This window comes from Onychomys torridus, chromosome 8 (genome assembly GCF_903995425.1).
Source record: "Onychomys torridus chromosome 8, mOncTor1.1, whole genome shotgun sequence".
Taxonomy (NCBI): Eukaryota; Metazoa; Chordata; class Mammalia; order Rodentia; family Cricetidae; genus Onychomys; species Onychomys torridus.
The window spans coordinates 89,480,054-89,497,737 of record NC_050450.1 but is presented as its reverse complement, the minus strand read 5'-3'; the positions used below and the strand labels follow the sequence as shown (position 1 = coordinate 89,497,737).

The 17,684-nt window shown below is 45.3% G+C and overlaps 1 protein-coding gene across 4 annotated transcripts in view; it reads right to left on the bottom strand.

The window, feature by feature from the left end:
• The window catches only part of Nbr1 (NBR1 autophagy cargo receptor), a 31,886-nt gene that overhangs the window by 4,659 nt on the left and 9,543 nt on the right, over positions 1-17,684 (bottom strand). Inside the window, exons 6-22 of one of the 4 annotated variants that reach the window (XM_036195644.1) lie at positions 16,630-16,652; positions 13,112-13,309; positions 11,902-11,979; positions 11,315-11,493; positions 10,679-10,846; positions 9,703-9,912; positions 8,683-8,842; positions 8,317-8,598; positions 6,949-7,098; positions 6,066-6,141; positions 5,520-5,630; positions 5,104-5,268; positions 4,875-4,949; positions 2,543-2,945; positions 1,728-1,819; positions 779-836; positions 56-161 (exon numbers count right to left, since the gene is read on the bottom strand). In XM_036195644.1, coding sequence (XP_036051537.1) covers positions 56-161; positions 779-836; positions 1,728-1,819; positions 2,543-2,945; positions 4,875-4,949; positions 5,104-5,268; positions 5,520-5,630; positions 6,066-6,141; positions 6,949-7,098; positions 8,317-8,598; positions 8,683-8,842; positions 9,703-9,912; positions 10,679-10,846; positions 11,315-11,493; positions 11,902-11,979; positions 13,112-13,309; positions 16,630-16,652 — 2,534 coding nt within the window. The remainder of the gene's footprint in view (positions 1-55; positions 162-778; positions 837-1,727; positions 1,820-2,542; positions 2,946-4,874; positions 4,950-5,103; positions 5,269-5,519; positions 5,631-6,065; positions 6,142-6,948; positions 7,099-8,316; positions 8,599-8,682; positions 8,843-9,702; positions 9,913-10,678; positions 10,847-11,314; positions 11,494-11,901; positions 11,980-13,111; positions 13,310-16,629; positions 16,653-17,684) is intronic. The other 3 variants (XM_036195646.1, XM_036195647.1, XM_036195648.1) reach the window with 3 other exon arrangements.

Genomic DNA, 17,684 nt, shown 5'->3' with positions numbered 1-17,684 from the left:
CATTTGTACTGGTGACTGAGGGGCTGAAGTTAAGGAAAAGAAACCACACACTGACCTGTGCAGTGACTGGTGGCCCAGAAAACAGGGCCTTGTACGCAGAGGCCGCAACAGACAAAGCCCCCTTCACCAGTCCTCCAGCAATGCCGCTCCCACTGTGGTGCCTACAGAGGAAAACCAAATTATCTCCCCAAATAAACTCATGACCTTACAAGATAATGTGGGTGCTAATCTCAAAAGAAAATGAAGTATCCTTAAGAGAAAAAAGAGAATGGACTGTTTTCAGAGCTACAAATCTTGGTTTGATGCAGGGCTCGACTTGGCTGGCACAAGACAGGAGCACTGCAGGACACACACACCTTGTGACCATGCCAGAATTCCATCCCAGCTGAAAATGTAGTTATGGGCACACATGGATGTCAGCAATCTGTCTGTGCATCTCAGAGAAAACACCTGGCAAAGGAAATTTTTCTGGTACTGATTTGAGATGATAGGGACCAGAGAGGTAGCTGTATCTAAGAAAAAAAATGGCCAAAATACACATGGGGCTTGACCTTCCTGTATTCTTGGGCACTATAGTGAGGTGAATTTTAGGGCAGTCCTTTGTCTAAAATGGGAGAATGCTTAAACATAAGCTTTAGCTCTCTGTCCAGTGTTGTGCAAAAGCTTTAGCAGTAACAGCAAGGAGTGAGGGCTCTCCTTCCTGTGCTCTGAGAGGCTCCTGCAGCAGAAGCAGTGCTGGATGCCCACTGCTTCTGAAGAGACTTCACAAGGTCATTACCTGGAGTGGTCACAGCCCCTCTGTCTGCTGTTGACAAGTCCCGATGAGCCTCTGGGCTCTAAAAGCAAGAGAGCTGTTGGTTAGATTTGGCATCCACAGCACCTAGTGTTTCCTGACCCAGCAAAGCTATTATTGAGGCAGGTGGAAAGGTAACGGGATGTCTGAAGTCTTTCCTTCTTTCCTCTCTCTTTCTCCTTTCTTTTCTTTCTTTCTTCTTTCTTTCGTTCTTTCTTCCTTTACTTACTTATTTATTTTTTAAAAGATTTATCTATTTATTATGTATACAGAAGAGGGTGCCATATCTCATTACAGATGGTTGTGAGCCACCATGTGGTTGCTGGGAATTGAACTCAGGACCTCTGGAAGAACAGTCAGTGCTCTTAACCCCTAAGCCATCTCTCCAGCCCCCTTTCCTCTTCTTTATTAAGCAAAGTTCTGTGAGTGGTTGAAGTAACTGAGAAAGACAGTCTAGAAATGCTATATAAGGTGACTTCATTGAATAAAAAAACTTCTGCAATCCTATTACAAGGATATGTTGGTTCTCAAATGGTTTTAGGTATGGAATTTTAGGAAGAATTGACTGTGAGGACCTACTTACTCCTTCACAGTGCTACTGTCCTGATGGTTTGAATAAGGGGACAGACCCAGGGGCATCACAAACTAGCTGAGCTGCTGCATCAATCTGGCGAGGAGAGGCAAGCTTGGGGCTGGCACATAGGCTGGCCTGCCTCCAAGGCTGCACCACCCACCCACCACAGTGCAGCACCTATCTCCAAAGGTCTCCACAGAGACTTGAGAGTAGAAACAGCATGAAGGAAGAGTGCAGAAAGAGAGAGAAGGGCAAGTTTCTAAACAAGGCCACGCATCCCAAAAACGGACAGCCTGTTGATACCCCATTTCCAGTGGAAAGCAGCAAAGGAAGGGAGGTAAAGCTCAAGCTTGTCCTTACCTCCTTTGACCTGGTCAGGGACTGAAGGAACTTCTTGGATGGTAATTGGTGAATCCACTCCTGGGGACCCGTGCTGTCCACAAGGGGAGCTCCTTTAGAAAGACACAAGATTGGAGGGAGGTTGAAAAGCAGTTACAGCAGTGGTCAGAAACAGTCGCAGGGCAGTAGTGCCCGGCTCTGCAGCCTCCACGCTCCTGATCCCCATCTCGTGGGAATGTGGGGATCTGCTCAGAACGGCTGCGTTCCACTCTGACTTCCTCTTTAGCCCAATCCAGCTAGAAAAACTGGTTTCACTCAGGTCACTTCCCCTACATCAGGTGGTGCTAATAGATGGACAGTTTAGTTTCCTGAGTGGTTTAAATTATGTTCAGGGTTCCTATATTTTCTATACTAGTAGGAGAGACCAATGGCCCAGATCCATAAGGAATTTAATCTCCTAATCATTCTTTGTGTTAGTACATGGAGGATGAGGGTTCCTCTGGTAATCCAGGCCCTCATGCTCGCCAGGCAAATGCTCTAACACTGAGTCAAATGACAAGTCTTCACCTAAGATTTTGTCACCTTTAGTCAACTCAAGAATCAAAGCATGAAGGAAATGTCCAGAAATGTTTGTGTTTAAAGATTCTCTCTTAATTATAGAAAAATAAGTGCACAGATGCTCATGTAAGAGTAAGGTCAACTAAAACAAACATTTGTTTAAATCCCAAATTCACAAATGCTGAGAAATTAAATGTCTTTTATTCATTTAAGTTTAGAAATTAAGTTGCTTATTTCACCTCTGAAGAACAGGGCAGCTAAGGGGTGCTGAGTAGTACCTGGACAGTGGGGGTGGAAGTCCTACCACCTCGGGGACTAGGGGCACTGTGTCCAGCGTCTGTGAGGTCGTGAGGATGTCACTGATGCTCTGCTCCTGTGGCTGGCTCTCCCCCTCAGGGAGTCTCTCTGCAGCCTCAGCTGGTTCCTGCCCAGCCTCGATCCCAGGTTGGCCTTCAGCCCCTCGCTCCAGGCCTGGCTGTGAGAGTGCAGAGCTGTACATGGAGTCCCCCAGGGGGCGGCTGGTATCAAAGCACTCAGGCAGGATGATGATATAATCTTCAGAGGAAGCAGAAGACTGACTTTCAACTTCATCTTGGAGCTCCTCTTCCTCCTCCTCAGCAATGTGGACAATCTCTTCCCTCTCATCTCCGAGTGGTCCTTCTTCAGGCAAGGCAAATTTCACTAAGGAACAAAAGTAACCCCGTGAAGGAAAAGGCTCAGCAGCAAACCTCAGTGCTGCACTCACTTGGCAAAGCCTTGTGCCTCAAGAACTAGAGAAAAGCTAGAATGTAAAGACCCAGAGGAATGGGCTGCTGCTGGAGCCTTAACTGTACTCTATGTTTCAAGACCATGCCAAAAGAAAAAGAACAGAAGTCGGCAGAAATAGCCAGGCTTCCTATGAGCACTGAGTCTTACAGTCCCTTTTTCTATTCATTAGGACAGCTAACAGACTGGGATAAAGCTTTTTGGTTGATTTTTTTTTTTTTTTTAAAGATTTGTTTTATTTATGTGTAGTGTTCTGCCTGCATGCATGCCTGCATGCCAGAAGAGGGCATAAGATCTTATGGTAGATGGTTGTAAGCCACCACATGTGCTGGGAATTGAATTTAGGACCCGTGGAAGAACAGTCAATGCTCTTAACCTCTGAGCATTGACTCTCCAGCCCCTGAGGATCTCAATCTCTTAGTCCCCTCAATCTCTCCAGCCCCTGAGATAAAGCTTTATCACAACTTGTAAGGTAGCTATCTATCAGGGCTCTGAAAAGGCGTCATATGGTAAGCACTTCAGGTTGTATGCTTGCTTTCCTTCTCCTGAGAAAAGTGATGCACGGTCAGAAGAGAACACGAGAAAATCATGGGGGTGGGTAGAAAGGTGCCCCAAGATTGTATCAGAGTAGCACTTGTGAACAATTTGGTTTGTCTTTCCATACCTTTCTGCTATTTGTATATATATATTTTTTTATTTTTATCTTTTTACTGCTGCCTAGTTGTATATTTGTAAAAAAGTATTCATATGTATGTGGTTCACTTTAAGCAAAAATAGGACAATTATGTTTAAAGGTATATATAGATCACTTTTTTTTTGAGTATGTATGGTACATGTTAATTACACCTGTTCATATCTCTGTGTGTAGGTCAGGGAGGACATCAAGGGTCTTCCTTTATTGTTTTCCACCTTATTAGAGACAGGCTCTTTCACTTCACCTGAAGCTCAGCATTTTGTTTAGGCTGGCTGGCTACGAGCTCCAGGATCTGCCTGTCTCAGCCCCCAGTGCTGGAGGGACAAGCAGACAGGGCTCTGTTTGAGGTGAGTACTAAGGACTCAGATGTAGGTCATCTTGCTTACACAACAAGGACTCTTACCCACTGAGCCATTCCCTAAGCCCTCAAATTTGGTATTATTATTATTTACCAGAAACTGAACTTTTGGGTAGTTTTTGAGACATAGTACTGGTTCTAACTAATTTGGTACTAGTAGTCTGTTGTGAAGGTTGTGTGTGTGTGTGTGTGTGTGTGTGTGTGTGTGTGTGTGTGTGTGTAAGTGTACAGGCAGATAACTGGACTGTGAATGGAGGCTAGAGAAAAGGTCATACTGGGTGTAGTTCCCTAGAAGCCATCCCCCCATCTTCTTTTGAGACAGTGTTTTACTCTGTAGCTGGCCTCAAACTCAAGAGACGTGCTTACATCTGCACCTCAAGTGCTAGGATTGAAGGTACATGCTAAAATGTCTGTCCATCTGCCTTACTGTTTGCAATAGGGTCTGCCACAGCACCCTGTTTTTTAGAGGGGTGCTAGGGATTGAGCTGACCTCCTCATGCTTGTAAGACTAACAACAGCCACCACCAGAACCCATGAAGGTGGTTTCCGTTCACTTGTTTTTTAAGACAGGGTTTCTCTGTGTAACTGTGACTATCCTGGAACTCTCTCTATAGACCATGCTGGCCTTGAAGTGAGAGATATGCTTGCCTCTCCCTTCTGAGTGCTGTGATCAAAGGTGTGCGCTACCACCCCTGTGACGAAGGTATTATTTTTATGGTAGAATTTAACTCTTGGAAGAAAGCAGAAGGCTCAGTTGCCAATGGGAGCTTCTGCTAAGGAGTTGTCAACTCACAGGAAGAATCCTTTCTGCAGGATCCAGGCAGCATAACTGGCTGCTGTCCCTCTGTGGACTGCAGCTGTAATTCCCCTGAGAAAGTAGAGAACCGAGTTAGGTGGCTTCTCTGTTCCTGGTGCTCTAGCAGGATGATCAATGTGATCAGTTCCTCCACAGACGCCAGCCTCCCTCCCCTCTCACTATTCAGGCGCCCCCTGCTAGCTGGTGGAGATGCAGGGACACTCACTCTGCAGGGACCTCTGCCTACAAGGTGGGTTGTGGTCTGGAGCAGCATCCAAGGTAAGGGATCGGATTACAGTCTCACACACAAACTGGGTCCCACTCAGGTCTTCCTCCGATTCTTCCACTGAAGCAGGGGCCTCAGCCTTCCTCTTTGCTGATAGGGTGGAATCTGAAAGAAACACAAAGCTTGTTTGTACTTCATGTTTAAGGAGTTGAGAGCTTCACCAATCACTGCATATTAACCTAGGTGCGGTATGAATAGCTGCTCTTGCTGACATGAGGGAAGACTGAGAAAGAGCAAGAGATGCTACAGCAATCAATTTGCAAGCTGAGGTAAAGTTAATGAGGAATGGGTGTATGAAAACAGGTATGGAATGGGAAGGGAAGGTACAAGTGCTTTACAGATATTTAACCCCTTACCAGGAAGTGCTTTAAATCCCGCCCCTTCACTCTCTTCCTGTATCTGCCCCAAGCCTGGCTTCTCTATTAAAGGACTGTCATGTGGCAGAGGAGACATGCAGGGAGTCATATCTGGAGAATGAAGACAGGAAAACCATCAACTGAGAAAAAGCATGTATCCAGAAGCAGCAGTCTGTAAATTTCTTGCTTCCTGTGGGGTTAAAATAAACCTAAATATGCTCTACCACCTGTCATAAAGAACTTCTCCAGATTACCAGAAATGCAACTTGCTCTGACCAATCAAGGCTGGGTCACAAACAAGTAAATGACCTAGCAGGTCAAAGCCATATACCAAACCACGAAGGAAGGAACAAAGGGAGAGAAATGAAGGATTCCTTTACAATAAGGGAGTCCTGTACACACTTGTACTGCGGCACTGACAGACAACAGGGAGAGGAGATGGACCATGAATGCGGCTCCCCATCTCATGGGAGAAATCCTCACCCTCCCGTGACTCAGACCGTAATACCAGCAGCACCTAAACACAATGAGCCAAGACATGCTTACCCACAGGGGTGTTGTGGGGCACTCTCTCCAATTCTTGGACAATGTTTATATCCAGCAGCTCAAAGGATAGCAGGTCCTAGAAAAAGAGATGGCCAAATAAAGATGTCTGTCGCAACTGGACCTACAGCCCTGTACATTGCCTCAATTCAATTCTGTTCAAATTCATGCCTCTCCTCAATCAAGTGAAACCACAAAGAGTTCAATGGGAACCAATATTCTCAAATGTCTAACTAGCAGGGTGGAGAGTGTGGTGGTATTTGCTCCACCCATGACCTTGGGCTATAGGGCCTGCAGTTGTAGGTGACCTCTTAAAAGGAGAGAGAGAAGGGTCACATGCCCCTTCTCCCTGCTCCTGCCTTCAAGGTGGATTCACTCCTGGTCAGATCAGAGGAAGACTTCAGCTGTCTACTCCGTTCTGTATTTGAGTGTATTTCTTCTATGTATACAACATTCTGGCACCATGTAACTTTGTACGCCAGAAGAGGGCACCAGATCTCATTATAGATGGTTGTGAGCCACCATGTGGGTGCTGGGAATTGAACTCAGGACCTCTGAAAGAGCAGCCAGTGCTCTTAACCTCTGAGCCATCTCTCCAGCCCCACATGGATTGATCTTAATAGAGAGGAAACAGTGGATGGGCAAGCGAAGCAGGCTAACTAATACGAAGAGACCACTAGAGGGAGGTTGTGGGGAAGCACAAGCCTGAGCTTCCAGCTCATGAAGAAATATTTCACAAACTTGCTCCATAGATGACCTCACTCTCACTAAATACCACTGACTGGATCAAGCCTGCCCAGAAGCACGTATGGCTATCTATCCACCTTCTCAATAACAAGGCGAGGACTCTTTCTCCCCCTGGTCCCTCAAAGTGCTGACTGTTTACCTGGGCAGTCAGAAGGTCCACGGACGGAATGTACAGTTCTCTCCCGTTGGGGACGTTCTGTGTCTTCTGGGAGATGCTGGTTCCTGTCCCTTCTGTCTGCTTCCTCACTGCAGCCAATGGAATCTCTTCCTCAGCCAGAAGAAAAGCTTCCTATGGAGACAAATAATCGGGGCATTTTAGGATCTTAACAGAGCTCAGGTACCAGTTGACATGTCACCCCTAAAATAAAAACACAGTAGAACCTCATTTAATTTTTAATTTTAATTTAGACTTGTAGAAAAGCTGCAGAAATAGTGAAGAGTTCATATACTGTTCCAAAAAGTAGTTAGCTCAAACCAGGACATTAACACTCATTAGCCCCACTAACAAAAGGAACAGCTGATGGTAGCAAGTAAGAGGCAGGTCTAGATGGCATCGGTACCCGGGGAACAAACACACAGGGAGACTCTAGGAGATGAATGTGAAGGGGAAAAGCTACCAGTTCACAGGCAGGCCAGGCAGCCCTTCTTCCCTGGCGTAGCATGCACCATCTCAGACAGTAGCCCTTAGGGACTGCCTGAACCAACCCTAAGGACGCTACGCACCTTCAACACTAGGCCAAACACCAGAACAAAAACGTACCAGAGGGAAGAATATCCCAAAATCCCAAGTGTTAAAACTTTGGGCAGTAGTGGCTTTAATCCAGCATACTAGCCTTTAATCTCAGCACTTGGCAGGCAGAGGCAGGAGGATCTCTGAGTTTGAGGCCAACCTGGTCTACAGAGCGAGTTCTAGGACAGTCACAGCTACACAGAGAACCCTGTCTCGAAAAACCAAAAGCTTGACCTCTAGAGGCATGGCATTACTAGACAATAAACACAGGGTGGAGCCTTCCCTGAGGTCCTTAGGTCACTGTGGGCATGTGCTCAAAGGGAAATGTTGGACTCCGGTCCCTTCCTCTTTTCTTCCTGGCCCTGAGTGGCTTCCCCCCTCCCTCTCTTTGCCAGTACAGTCTAATATTTCAACTAGAGGCCTACAGTAATAGGTCTGCCTAATCATGGACCAGAAGCTCTAAAACTGTGAACCAAAAGAACTCTTTCTCTTTGTACGTTAGTTATCTCAAGTATTTTGTCAGAGTGATGGAAAACTCAGAAACAGTAAACTTCCTGAAAATCTGGAAGAATAACAAGCTATGAATGAGTTCTTTTAGGTTCAGGTCCCCAGAGTCCATCAGTGTCAGTCCTCAGCAAGAGCTAGCCTCAAACTCGCAATGTTTGTGCCTCCGCCTCTCCTGCATGGAATACAGGCTTGTATCACAAAGCTGGACATTCCCCATGACTGGGGAAACAATCTGGTAACTGGAGCAAGGCCGACAGTGTAAGTGCTCACCTCTTGCTCACAGGTGAGATCATCAGCTTTGCTTGAGCTGATCATGCGCCTTTCCGCGCTATCAGAAGAGGGGAAAGAATCCACTATGATACTGCACCAGACCCGAGGCCCAAACTGCTGGCCTTTGTGAGAAAGACGCCAATGGGAAGTGTAGGTTCCCTCTAAGGTTGGAGCGATGAACTCCACAGACACAACTCCCACATGGCCAGCCTTCAAGCAGGGAACCACAACATCCTTCTTTTCTGTAGAAGCCAATGTCAAGTTTCCCCACATGAACTTGAGCTGAAAAGAACAGAAGAAAGCTTGTCACTGTGTCCTTTGCTACTGTGTGTCACCATCTTTCCATTTAGTGAGCAGAAGAAATACCTTGGTGTCCGCACTCCACTTCACATTTCCTGTGTTTTTCATCCTCCAGTGTTTGATAAACTTGGTTCCTGGCTGAAGATGAGTCCCGTCAGGCAAATTCTCATCCACAAACGCTGCACTGAGTGTTGGCATAACTGGGGCACAGGGCTGCAAAGGAAGCCTGGACAAAAATCCAGATGCTTAGTTCCTTACTGTTGGGTGTGATGGCTTCTGAACATGCCACACTGTGATTCAAGAGGCTGACTGCTTTTTAAAGATGTACTAATACATCTGCCTTAAAAAATAACACTAACTAGGCCCCATGAGAAGGCTCAGCAGGGAAAGGTACTTGCCACACCAGCCAGAGTGAGTGACCCGAATTCAATCCCCAGAATGAACAAAGGTTAGAGAAAAGAACTGACTCCACAAAGTTCTTTGCCCTCAACATGCTTGTCATGGCACATGTGTGTGTACGTACACACACACACACACACACACACACACACACACACACGCACACACACACACGCACACACACGCACACACACTAATACAACAAAAACAAAAATAAACAAAAACTAAGACTAATAAATAATAAAAATCCTGTGTACATGCATGTGTGTAAAAGGTAGTACTAGGAATCAAACTCCAGGTTAGAAAACGATGCCTTAAGGACAATAAAAAGTGTCCATAAATACAAATGGAGACTTGTTCTTTTGCTTCCAACCCAGCCAGATTGCCTCCGAACTCTGAGCCTCCCCATTCTGAGGGAAGTCTGAGCCACCCCCAATCTGAGAGAAGTCTGAGCCTCCCCATTCTGAGGGAAGTCTGAGCCACCCCATTCAAAGTCTTATGACTTTCCAGCTTTCTGAATAAGGTATCAAAGTGAGTATCAAAAATAACTCCTGAACCAGCCTGGACCAGACAATGGGAAGCTTGGAACAGGTAGGTGCGAGGAGACACAACAGGTAAGACACAGGATGGCTACAGTTCAGCCTGAGAGCTGGACCCCAGCCACACTCCGGCTGGCCTGGGACTTACATCAGGGTGCTGGACCGCAGCAAGCTCTCGGGTCGGCTCAAAGGGGGCCTGGGACTCTGGAGACCGTGGATTGAATTCCACAGATGAACCTTCCTGTGGAGTTTAAGCTGCTTTTTAAGCTCCTTGACCTCTGCTTTCCGCTGTTTCTTCTCAGCACGCAGCCTTTGCTTTTCTGCTTTCACAAAGTTCTTATCCACCTGTTTCTGGATCCTGTGGGATAATGAGTGAATGTCTTGAAACACAAAAAAACCTCGAGGCAATTTGAAGCTAAGTAAAGCCATCAATGGCTGGCATCTAGCTTCTTAATTTCTTTTATAGTCATCATTTCCACTTGATAAAAATCAGACACCTGTTTCATTATTACAAATCAATTGAAAAGGAGCAAAGTAAGGAGACTATCGGTGATTTTGTGATATATCATTGCATTTTTCTTTTGTTTTGAGATGGTCTCACTATGTAGTTCAGTCCAGCTTAGAACTCAGGACAGTTCTGAATGCTGGGTATCTCAAATATTTTTTTAAAAGATTTATTTATTTTTAATTCTGTGTATGAGCGTACGCCTGCATGAATGCATGTGTACCACATGTGTGACTGATGCTCACAGAGGCTGGAGACAGATATCAGATCCACTGGTACTAGAGCTGCTATGTGGGTGCTGGGAACTGAATCTAGATCCCTCCACAAAAGCATCAAGTGCTCTTAGTGCTCGTAACCATCGATCCATCTCTCCAGCCCAAGTCAGACAATTTTTTTTCAAGACAAGGTTTCTCTGTATAGTCCTTGCTATCCTGGAACTCGCTCTGTAGACCAGGCTGGTCTCCAATGCAGCAATCTGCCTGCCTCTGTCTCCCAGGTGCTGGCATTAAAGGCGTGCATTACCCTGCCTGGCCTATATCAGATACTTTTAACATCAGCATGTTGTGTCAGCAGAATCAAGAAGTCAGGCAGAGAAGCACCCTCGAGTGTATGGCTTTACCTGATTTGTTCAAGAGCAGGAGGCAGACGAGGAGTGGGGCCCTTTAAGTGGGAAAATGGGTCGGAGGGAACCACAACAGGTCTCCGAAACTTTAGCAGGACATGGCTACGGCTATGAGCATATGGCCCAGCTTCACAATCTTCACAAAGGTTGTAGGCCGGGCACACGCTGTGTGAAAAGAACAACACAGTGAAAATGTCACAGCAGGAAGTCCCTGAAGCAGAGAGAAACAAGATCAGACTTTATATTTGCTCCATGACCAGCAAGTTGGTGACTTGGTTATGTCGAGCCTATGCTAAAATGACAAGAGTAACTCCTAATCATGCCTATTTTCATGAAATAATTTATAGGAAGACGACACAAGAACATTTGACCAAGGGGAGGGGTCTATCCTTAGTGATCGAATTTTGACTGAGGGAACTAAATTTTGTCTGATTCTGTTAATCCAAATGTGTAAATGAAGAGCACTTATAACAGTTCCCAGTTACATGTCCCACATGACGTGTAAATGAGGAGTAGTTTGCGCTTCCAAATCCAAGCCACATCACCTACTGCTCAGAGACAGAAGATGTCCAGCTTCCCTTCAAGTACCCAAAATGCTAGGGCAGACACTACCTCTACCCAGGAATCACTTACCTGCACTGGTAACGCACACCCATGATCCTTTTGTGGCACTGAGTGCAAGCCATATGCCAGTTGAACTGCTCCTTTGAAACAGGCATTGAGACTTCTGAGGCCGACTTCTGGAGGACAAGCTTCTCCCGCAACCTCTGTTCAAGCTTCTCAACTGTTTCCTTAACCACTTGTTCTCTGAACTACAAGGCAGAGGAGAAGGTGGGGAAACTCAGTTCCAGCACTGGAAACAGTGAGAAGAGAACAGCAAACCTCAAGTGTCCCTGTCTCTGCTGATACTTAAGAACATGGCTGCTGCCTGCTGGAGGGATGAACAGAAATGTTACAGATCTCTTCCTTTCATGGCTGATTCTTCTTCTTTGTCCTTCTCAAGCAGAACTCTGTCTCTTCCTCACAGGCTTAGACTAGACTGCCTCTTTTCATGATGCCTCAGGCAAAGGCTACAACTTCCTTGACCATATCTGCTCTGTGTCTGGAAATCATCAGCTGCCATTCTCCTTTCACCCACAGCAGAGGCCGCAGCCATCTGGGTTCAGCTTTCTTCCTGTGCCAACAGAGCTGCTAAAACCCAAGTTGGAGAGAACACTCACCGTTTCCAGGTAGCTTGTGAACCAGTACGGGGGCTTGTCATGAGGCTGGTCTGTGTCACAAGGAGCAAGTGGACATGGCTGTGAGAAAATATAACACAAGACCTTGGAAGTTACTTTTCAGAAGTAAGTCTTCAAAAATGTGTTATTTTCAGGTTTCTTTTATCAAATATCATAAGTAGGTAGTTTTTAAAAGTTACAGTGTGAGGGGCTAGAGAGATGGCTCAAAGGTTAAGAGAACTGGTTGCTCTTCCAGAGGTCCCAAGTTCAATTCTCAGCAACCACATGGTGGCTCACAACCATCTGTAATGAGATCTGGTGCCCTCTTCTTATGTGCAGGCATGCATGCAGGCAGAACACTGTATACACAATAAGTAAGTCTTTAAGAAAAAGTTACAGTGTGAAAGGACACAAAAGAAAAACAAAAAGTGTTTTCTAGTGTCTTCTCTTTCTCTAGAAGTAAACCAGAGACGCCAGTTCTTCAGATCCCAATGGTGGACATAACCCCCAGTCTTTTGTGTACGTGTGTGTATGTATGCAGTGTGCACACATGCGGAGGCTGAGCACAACCTTGGGGGTTATTCCTCGGGCACTGTTCACCTTTTTGTCTCTTTGAGGCAGAGTCACTCACTGGCCTGGAAACAGCCAACTGGGCTAGGCTGCCTGGCCTTTACCCTCCAAGTCCCTCTATCTCCGCCTCTTCCGTGCTGAGCTTACACACATGCAGCACACCTGGCTCTTTTGTGTGAGAACAGGCATGCATGTGGAGGTCAGAGGACAGCAGCAGATGGTGGTCCTGCCTCCCACTGTGTGTGTGAGAGAGGGCCTCTCTTGTTCACTACTGTACATGCCAAGCTAGCTGGCTGTGATTGAGAAATCCTCTTGTCTGCTTTCCATCTCACCACAGGAGCACTGGGATTAGACACATCAGGTTCACAGACGTGACACTGTGTCTGACTTTATGTGAACTCGGGGGATTCAAACTATGTATTCATGCTTGCACACAACCTCTTTACCCAATAAGCCATCTTTCCAGCTCTTTTTTTTTTTTTTCTTTTTTAAAAGAGTTCTGGGGATCAAACTCAGGCTCTTGTGTTTGCAAGGCTACCTCCCCAGCCTCCCTGCCCAAATCTTGGATGACTATCCAAATGGTGTATAAGAAACAATGAGATATAAGGTTAGAGTTGGGAAGACAGGCCCATCCTCTTCATACCTGTGCCGCAGGCTCCTCTGTGGTCTTCATATCTGATCCCAAGACTCTCACCAGTGAAGAATAATGTGCAAGTGGCTTCTTCCCTGTCTTGGCAGCCACTTTTTTTTCAACTACAATTTGAGGGAATGCTTCGTCTACAACATAGCACCCTTCATGGACTTGCATCTGCAGTTGGTTTCCTTGCTTAATGTTAGCCATCTGAAAGTGTGTTACAAGAGCATGTTACAAAATAAAAATACATCTCACTTTGTTTTCCAAATGAAATGTCAAAAGCATGGAAATACAGAAGTATAGTAAAGTATGCGATGATTTTTGTTTGCATTTCTAAAGGAACAGGTTGAGAACACCAATCCTCTGAGGTAATGACATGATGCCAGAAGTGGAAAATTAGCACTTGGCATTTTATGATCAATAGTAATCAAACTATTGTATACTAAGAAAACTATAGAAAATTACCTGTAGACTATATAAAGTATGAGACAAATAAATTTCAAATTTAGTCTTGGGACCCATTCCTAAGATATCTCATTATGAATGTACAAATATTGCCACCCCCCCCCCCCACACCCAAATAGAGGCACGTCAAATTCCAAGGGCTTTGGATACAGAAAGTCAACCTCCGTGTTAATATCTAGCCTGCTGTCAAGAATACAAAGAATATTAACTACAAATGACTTTATTATGTTAAAATTTGAGGAAATTTCTAGGTGAGATTTTTCCATTAACAAGGTTCTCCTTTAATTTTCTTGTCTGTTTTGACATGGGGGTCTTCCTGTTTCACCTCCTAAGTACTATAATTCTAGGTATGCACTACCAAGTGTGCCTTTTAACTGGTTGTTCCATAAGGTATTAACTCTAATCTCAACTTTCTAAAACACAAAACTCAATTCCAGACTAGCACTAATCATGGAAACTTAAAGCTATGCTCTATAGCTAAGCAGTTATTTTTCACTAACCTCATATTTTATTTTATTTACTTATTTATTATACATATTTTTATTTTATAATTAACTTAATCTCACATATCAGCCACGGATTCCCCCGTCCTCCCTCCTCCCACCCCCAATTCCCACCTCATCCAAGGCAAGGTCTCCCCTGGGGAGCCAGCTCAGCCTGGTAGACTCAGCTGAGGCAGGTCCAGGCCCCTCCTCCCTACACCAAGGCTGAGCAAAGTGTTCCAGCATAGGCCCCAGGCTCCAAAAGCCAGCCCATGCACCAAGGACAGGTCCTGGTCCCACTGCCTGGGGGCCTCCCAAACAGTTCAAGCTAATCAACTGCCCCACTTATCTAGAGAGCCTGGTCCAGTTCCATGGGGGCTTCTCAGCCATTGGTTCACAGTTCATGTGTTTCCACTAGTTTGGCTATTTGTCCCTGTGCTTTTTCCAATTGTGGTCTCAATATCTCTCGCTCATACAATCCCTCCTCTCTCTTGCCGATTGGACTCCTGGAGCTCCACCTGGATCTCTGCATCTGCTTCCATCAGACACTGGATGAGAATTATATCACGATAGCCAGGTGTTTGGCCATCTGATCACCAGAGCAGGTCAGTTCAGGCACTCTCTCGACCACTGCCAGTAGTCTACTGTGGAGGTATCTTTGTGGATTTCTGGGGACCGTTCTAGCACTCTGCTTCTTCCTATTCCCCTGGGGTCTTCATTCATCATGGTATCTCCCTCCCCGTTCTCCCACTCTGCTCCTGATCCAGCTGGTACTCCCACTCCCCTAAACTCTCTTTCCCCCGACCCTTGCCCTCCATTACCCACCAACCCCGTTTGCTCATGTAGATCTCATCCATCTCTCTGTCATTGGGCAATCCCTATGTCTTTCTCAGGGTCCTCTTTACTAGGTAGCCCCCCTGGAGTTGCTAGATGCCCTTCAACTGAAGAATGGATAAAGAAAATGTGGTACATATACACAATGGAGTACTACTCAGCAAAGAAAAACAATGACATCATGAGGTTTGCAGGCAAATGGATGGAACTAGAAACTATCCTCCTGAGTGAGGTAACCCAGACCCAGAAGGACAAACATGGTATGTACCCACTCATAAGTGGATACCAGATGGAAAGCAAAGGACAACCGTGTATTTTAGAAAGCAAGCTTAAGTAGCTGCATCTTCCTAATCATGTGTTTTCAAACTCCTTCAAGAAGTAGTTTGGCGAGCCGGGTGGTGGTGGCACATGCCTGTAATCCCAGCACTCAGGAGGCAGAGGCAAGTGGATCTCTGTGAGTTCGAGACCAGCCTGGTCTACAGCTAGTCCAGGACAGGCTCCAAAGCTACAGAGAAACCCTGTCTCAAAAAAACAAAAACAAAACAAAACAAAACAAAAAAACCCAAAACCCCAAAAAAAAAAAAACCCCAAAAACAAACAAACAAAAAAACCCAAAACCCAAAAAAAAAAAAAAAGTTTGGCTTCCAGTATTTTTTTTTTAAAAAATTAGGGACCAAATGGCTAGGATTCTAGCCACCTCTGTCTCATAACTGTTTTTCCTTTACCCTTTTATACAATAGACTTAAGACCCATTTAAACTAACAATTCCATTTGTAACTATGTCAACTGATGGATATACTAATAAGTTGATTATCTTAATTAGGATGAGATACAGAGCACTTGCCTAGCATGCAGGAGGCCCTAAGTTAGAATATCACTGCAAAACAAAACAAAACCCTAAAGTTTTTCTGTGTGCAGTAATATTCTGGTTGAAGTAGGGTTTTGCTCTGTTGCTCAGGTTATCCCTAAACTAGTCTCAAACAATCCTGCCACCTCTTCTTTGTTTGTTTCTGGGACAGTTTTTACCACATAGCCAAGGATGGCCTCAAAGTCACTGTGTAGCTTAAGCTGTCTTTGATCTCAATGGTCCGGGTACCTTGGCCTCCTGGGGCTGGGATTACAGAGGTGTCCACAACCAGGCCTTCTTCTTACACGAGATGGTGGACCCAAGGCCAGCAATGAGATGATACAACATGAACTGTATGCTGTGAACACATGTGGCTCCCATTGGATAATAAATAAAGCTGTTTTGGCCTATGGCAAGAAAGCTTACAGCCAGGTGGGAAATCCAAGCAATTTACAGAGAGAAGGGTGGAGTCGGGGGAGATGTGAGCCCTCTGCTAAAGAAGCAACAAGATGTCAGCAGACTGGTAATCCCATGGCCACATGGCAACATATAGAATAATAGAAATGGGTTAATTTAAGATGATAGAGCTAGGTAGCAAGAAGCTAAAGCCATAGGCCACACAGTTTGTAGCTAATATAAGACTCTGAGTGATTATTTTATGGGCAGCTATGGGACTGTGGGTGGGAGAGATTCGTGCGGACTGCTGGGCTAGGCAGGACCAGAGAAATTTCTATCTACAACTATATTAGGAACTGCCCACTGCTGAGTCATACACCTACTTACCATTGTCTCCCTAACAAAATGGGTGTCATTCTATTTATTCTTAGTACTTCCCATGGAGTTCAGGTTTCAATAAATATTTTTAAAATTACTTGGAAATAAAATGAAGTAAACATTACCTTAAGTGCTTCTTCGTATTCTCCTAAAGGGACAAGATAAAAGAAGGAAAACAGCAACAGTGACTCACTTGTTTTACCAGCCCTAACCGTTCTACTGACTACCACCAATGCTACAGTTTTTTGCTTTTTGGGGGGAGAGTGGGGGGTGGGGGGTCTAGCTATGTAGCCCAGGCTAGCTTCAAACTCACAGTAGTCCTTTGTGTGTTGTGATTACAGAAGGGCAACACCATGCTCAGCTATTCCTATAGTTCTAGTATCCAACATGAAGACTACAGTTAGTAGTAACAGATTGTATTTAAGAATTATGCTACAGTAGATTAAGCTACCCTCACCCCAAAGTGGCAGAGGCAGGGCGTGGGGTGGTAACTATGAGATGACACAAACTGTCACCGCTTTCACTGAACTAACCTTTTAAAACCATCTGTATGTATTTCATATGTTATACATCTTAAAATATGGAATTATTTTTAAAAAGTAAACCCAGTCCTACTCAAATTCTTAGACTCCTTACATAGGGACAGTCACTGTTTTTGCTAGACACACTCCCCTCTTATTGTTGTATGGTGCTTTTCCTGCCGGTCTAAGTACCCCCTCCCCACACTGATAAGACAATCAGAGCACAGCAATACAGTGGCAGCCAGAACTCTGGCAAGGGAGCTTCACTGACACTCCATGAAGGTGTCTGGGGAACCTTGCCTGGGATTCCAACTCCCTTCCCCCACCCATTTACAAAGTGAAAGGATGGTTAAAAATGGGACTCAATGAGGAGTGAGAGCCCAAGCCACGACGGGGTAGGATGTGGCAGTGACGTGGTTGTTTGGGGGTCACCCACACTCCCGTATGTTAACTTCCACTCTACAAGAAGATCCGAGAAACTCCCTGGTTTTACCAAGCTGGACTTGTGAGTTGGTGCTTTGATCTGTTATTGGTGCCTACCTGGGATGGCTGGACATTTGTTTGCACCTCCCCAGGAAAAGGGAGTGCAACACTTACCCACTGCAAAGAGGAACTATTACAAAGCATCTTCCTCCTAAGCCCTCAGTACTGCTGTAACC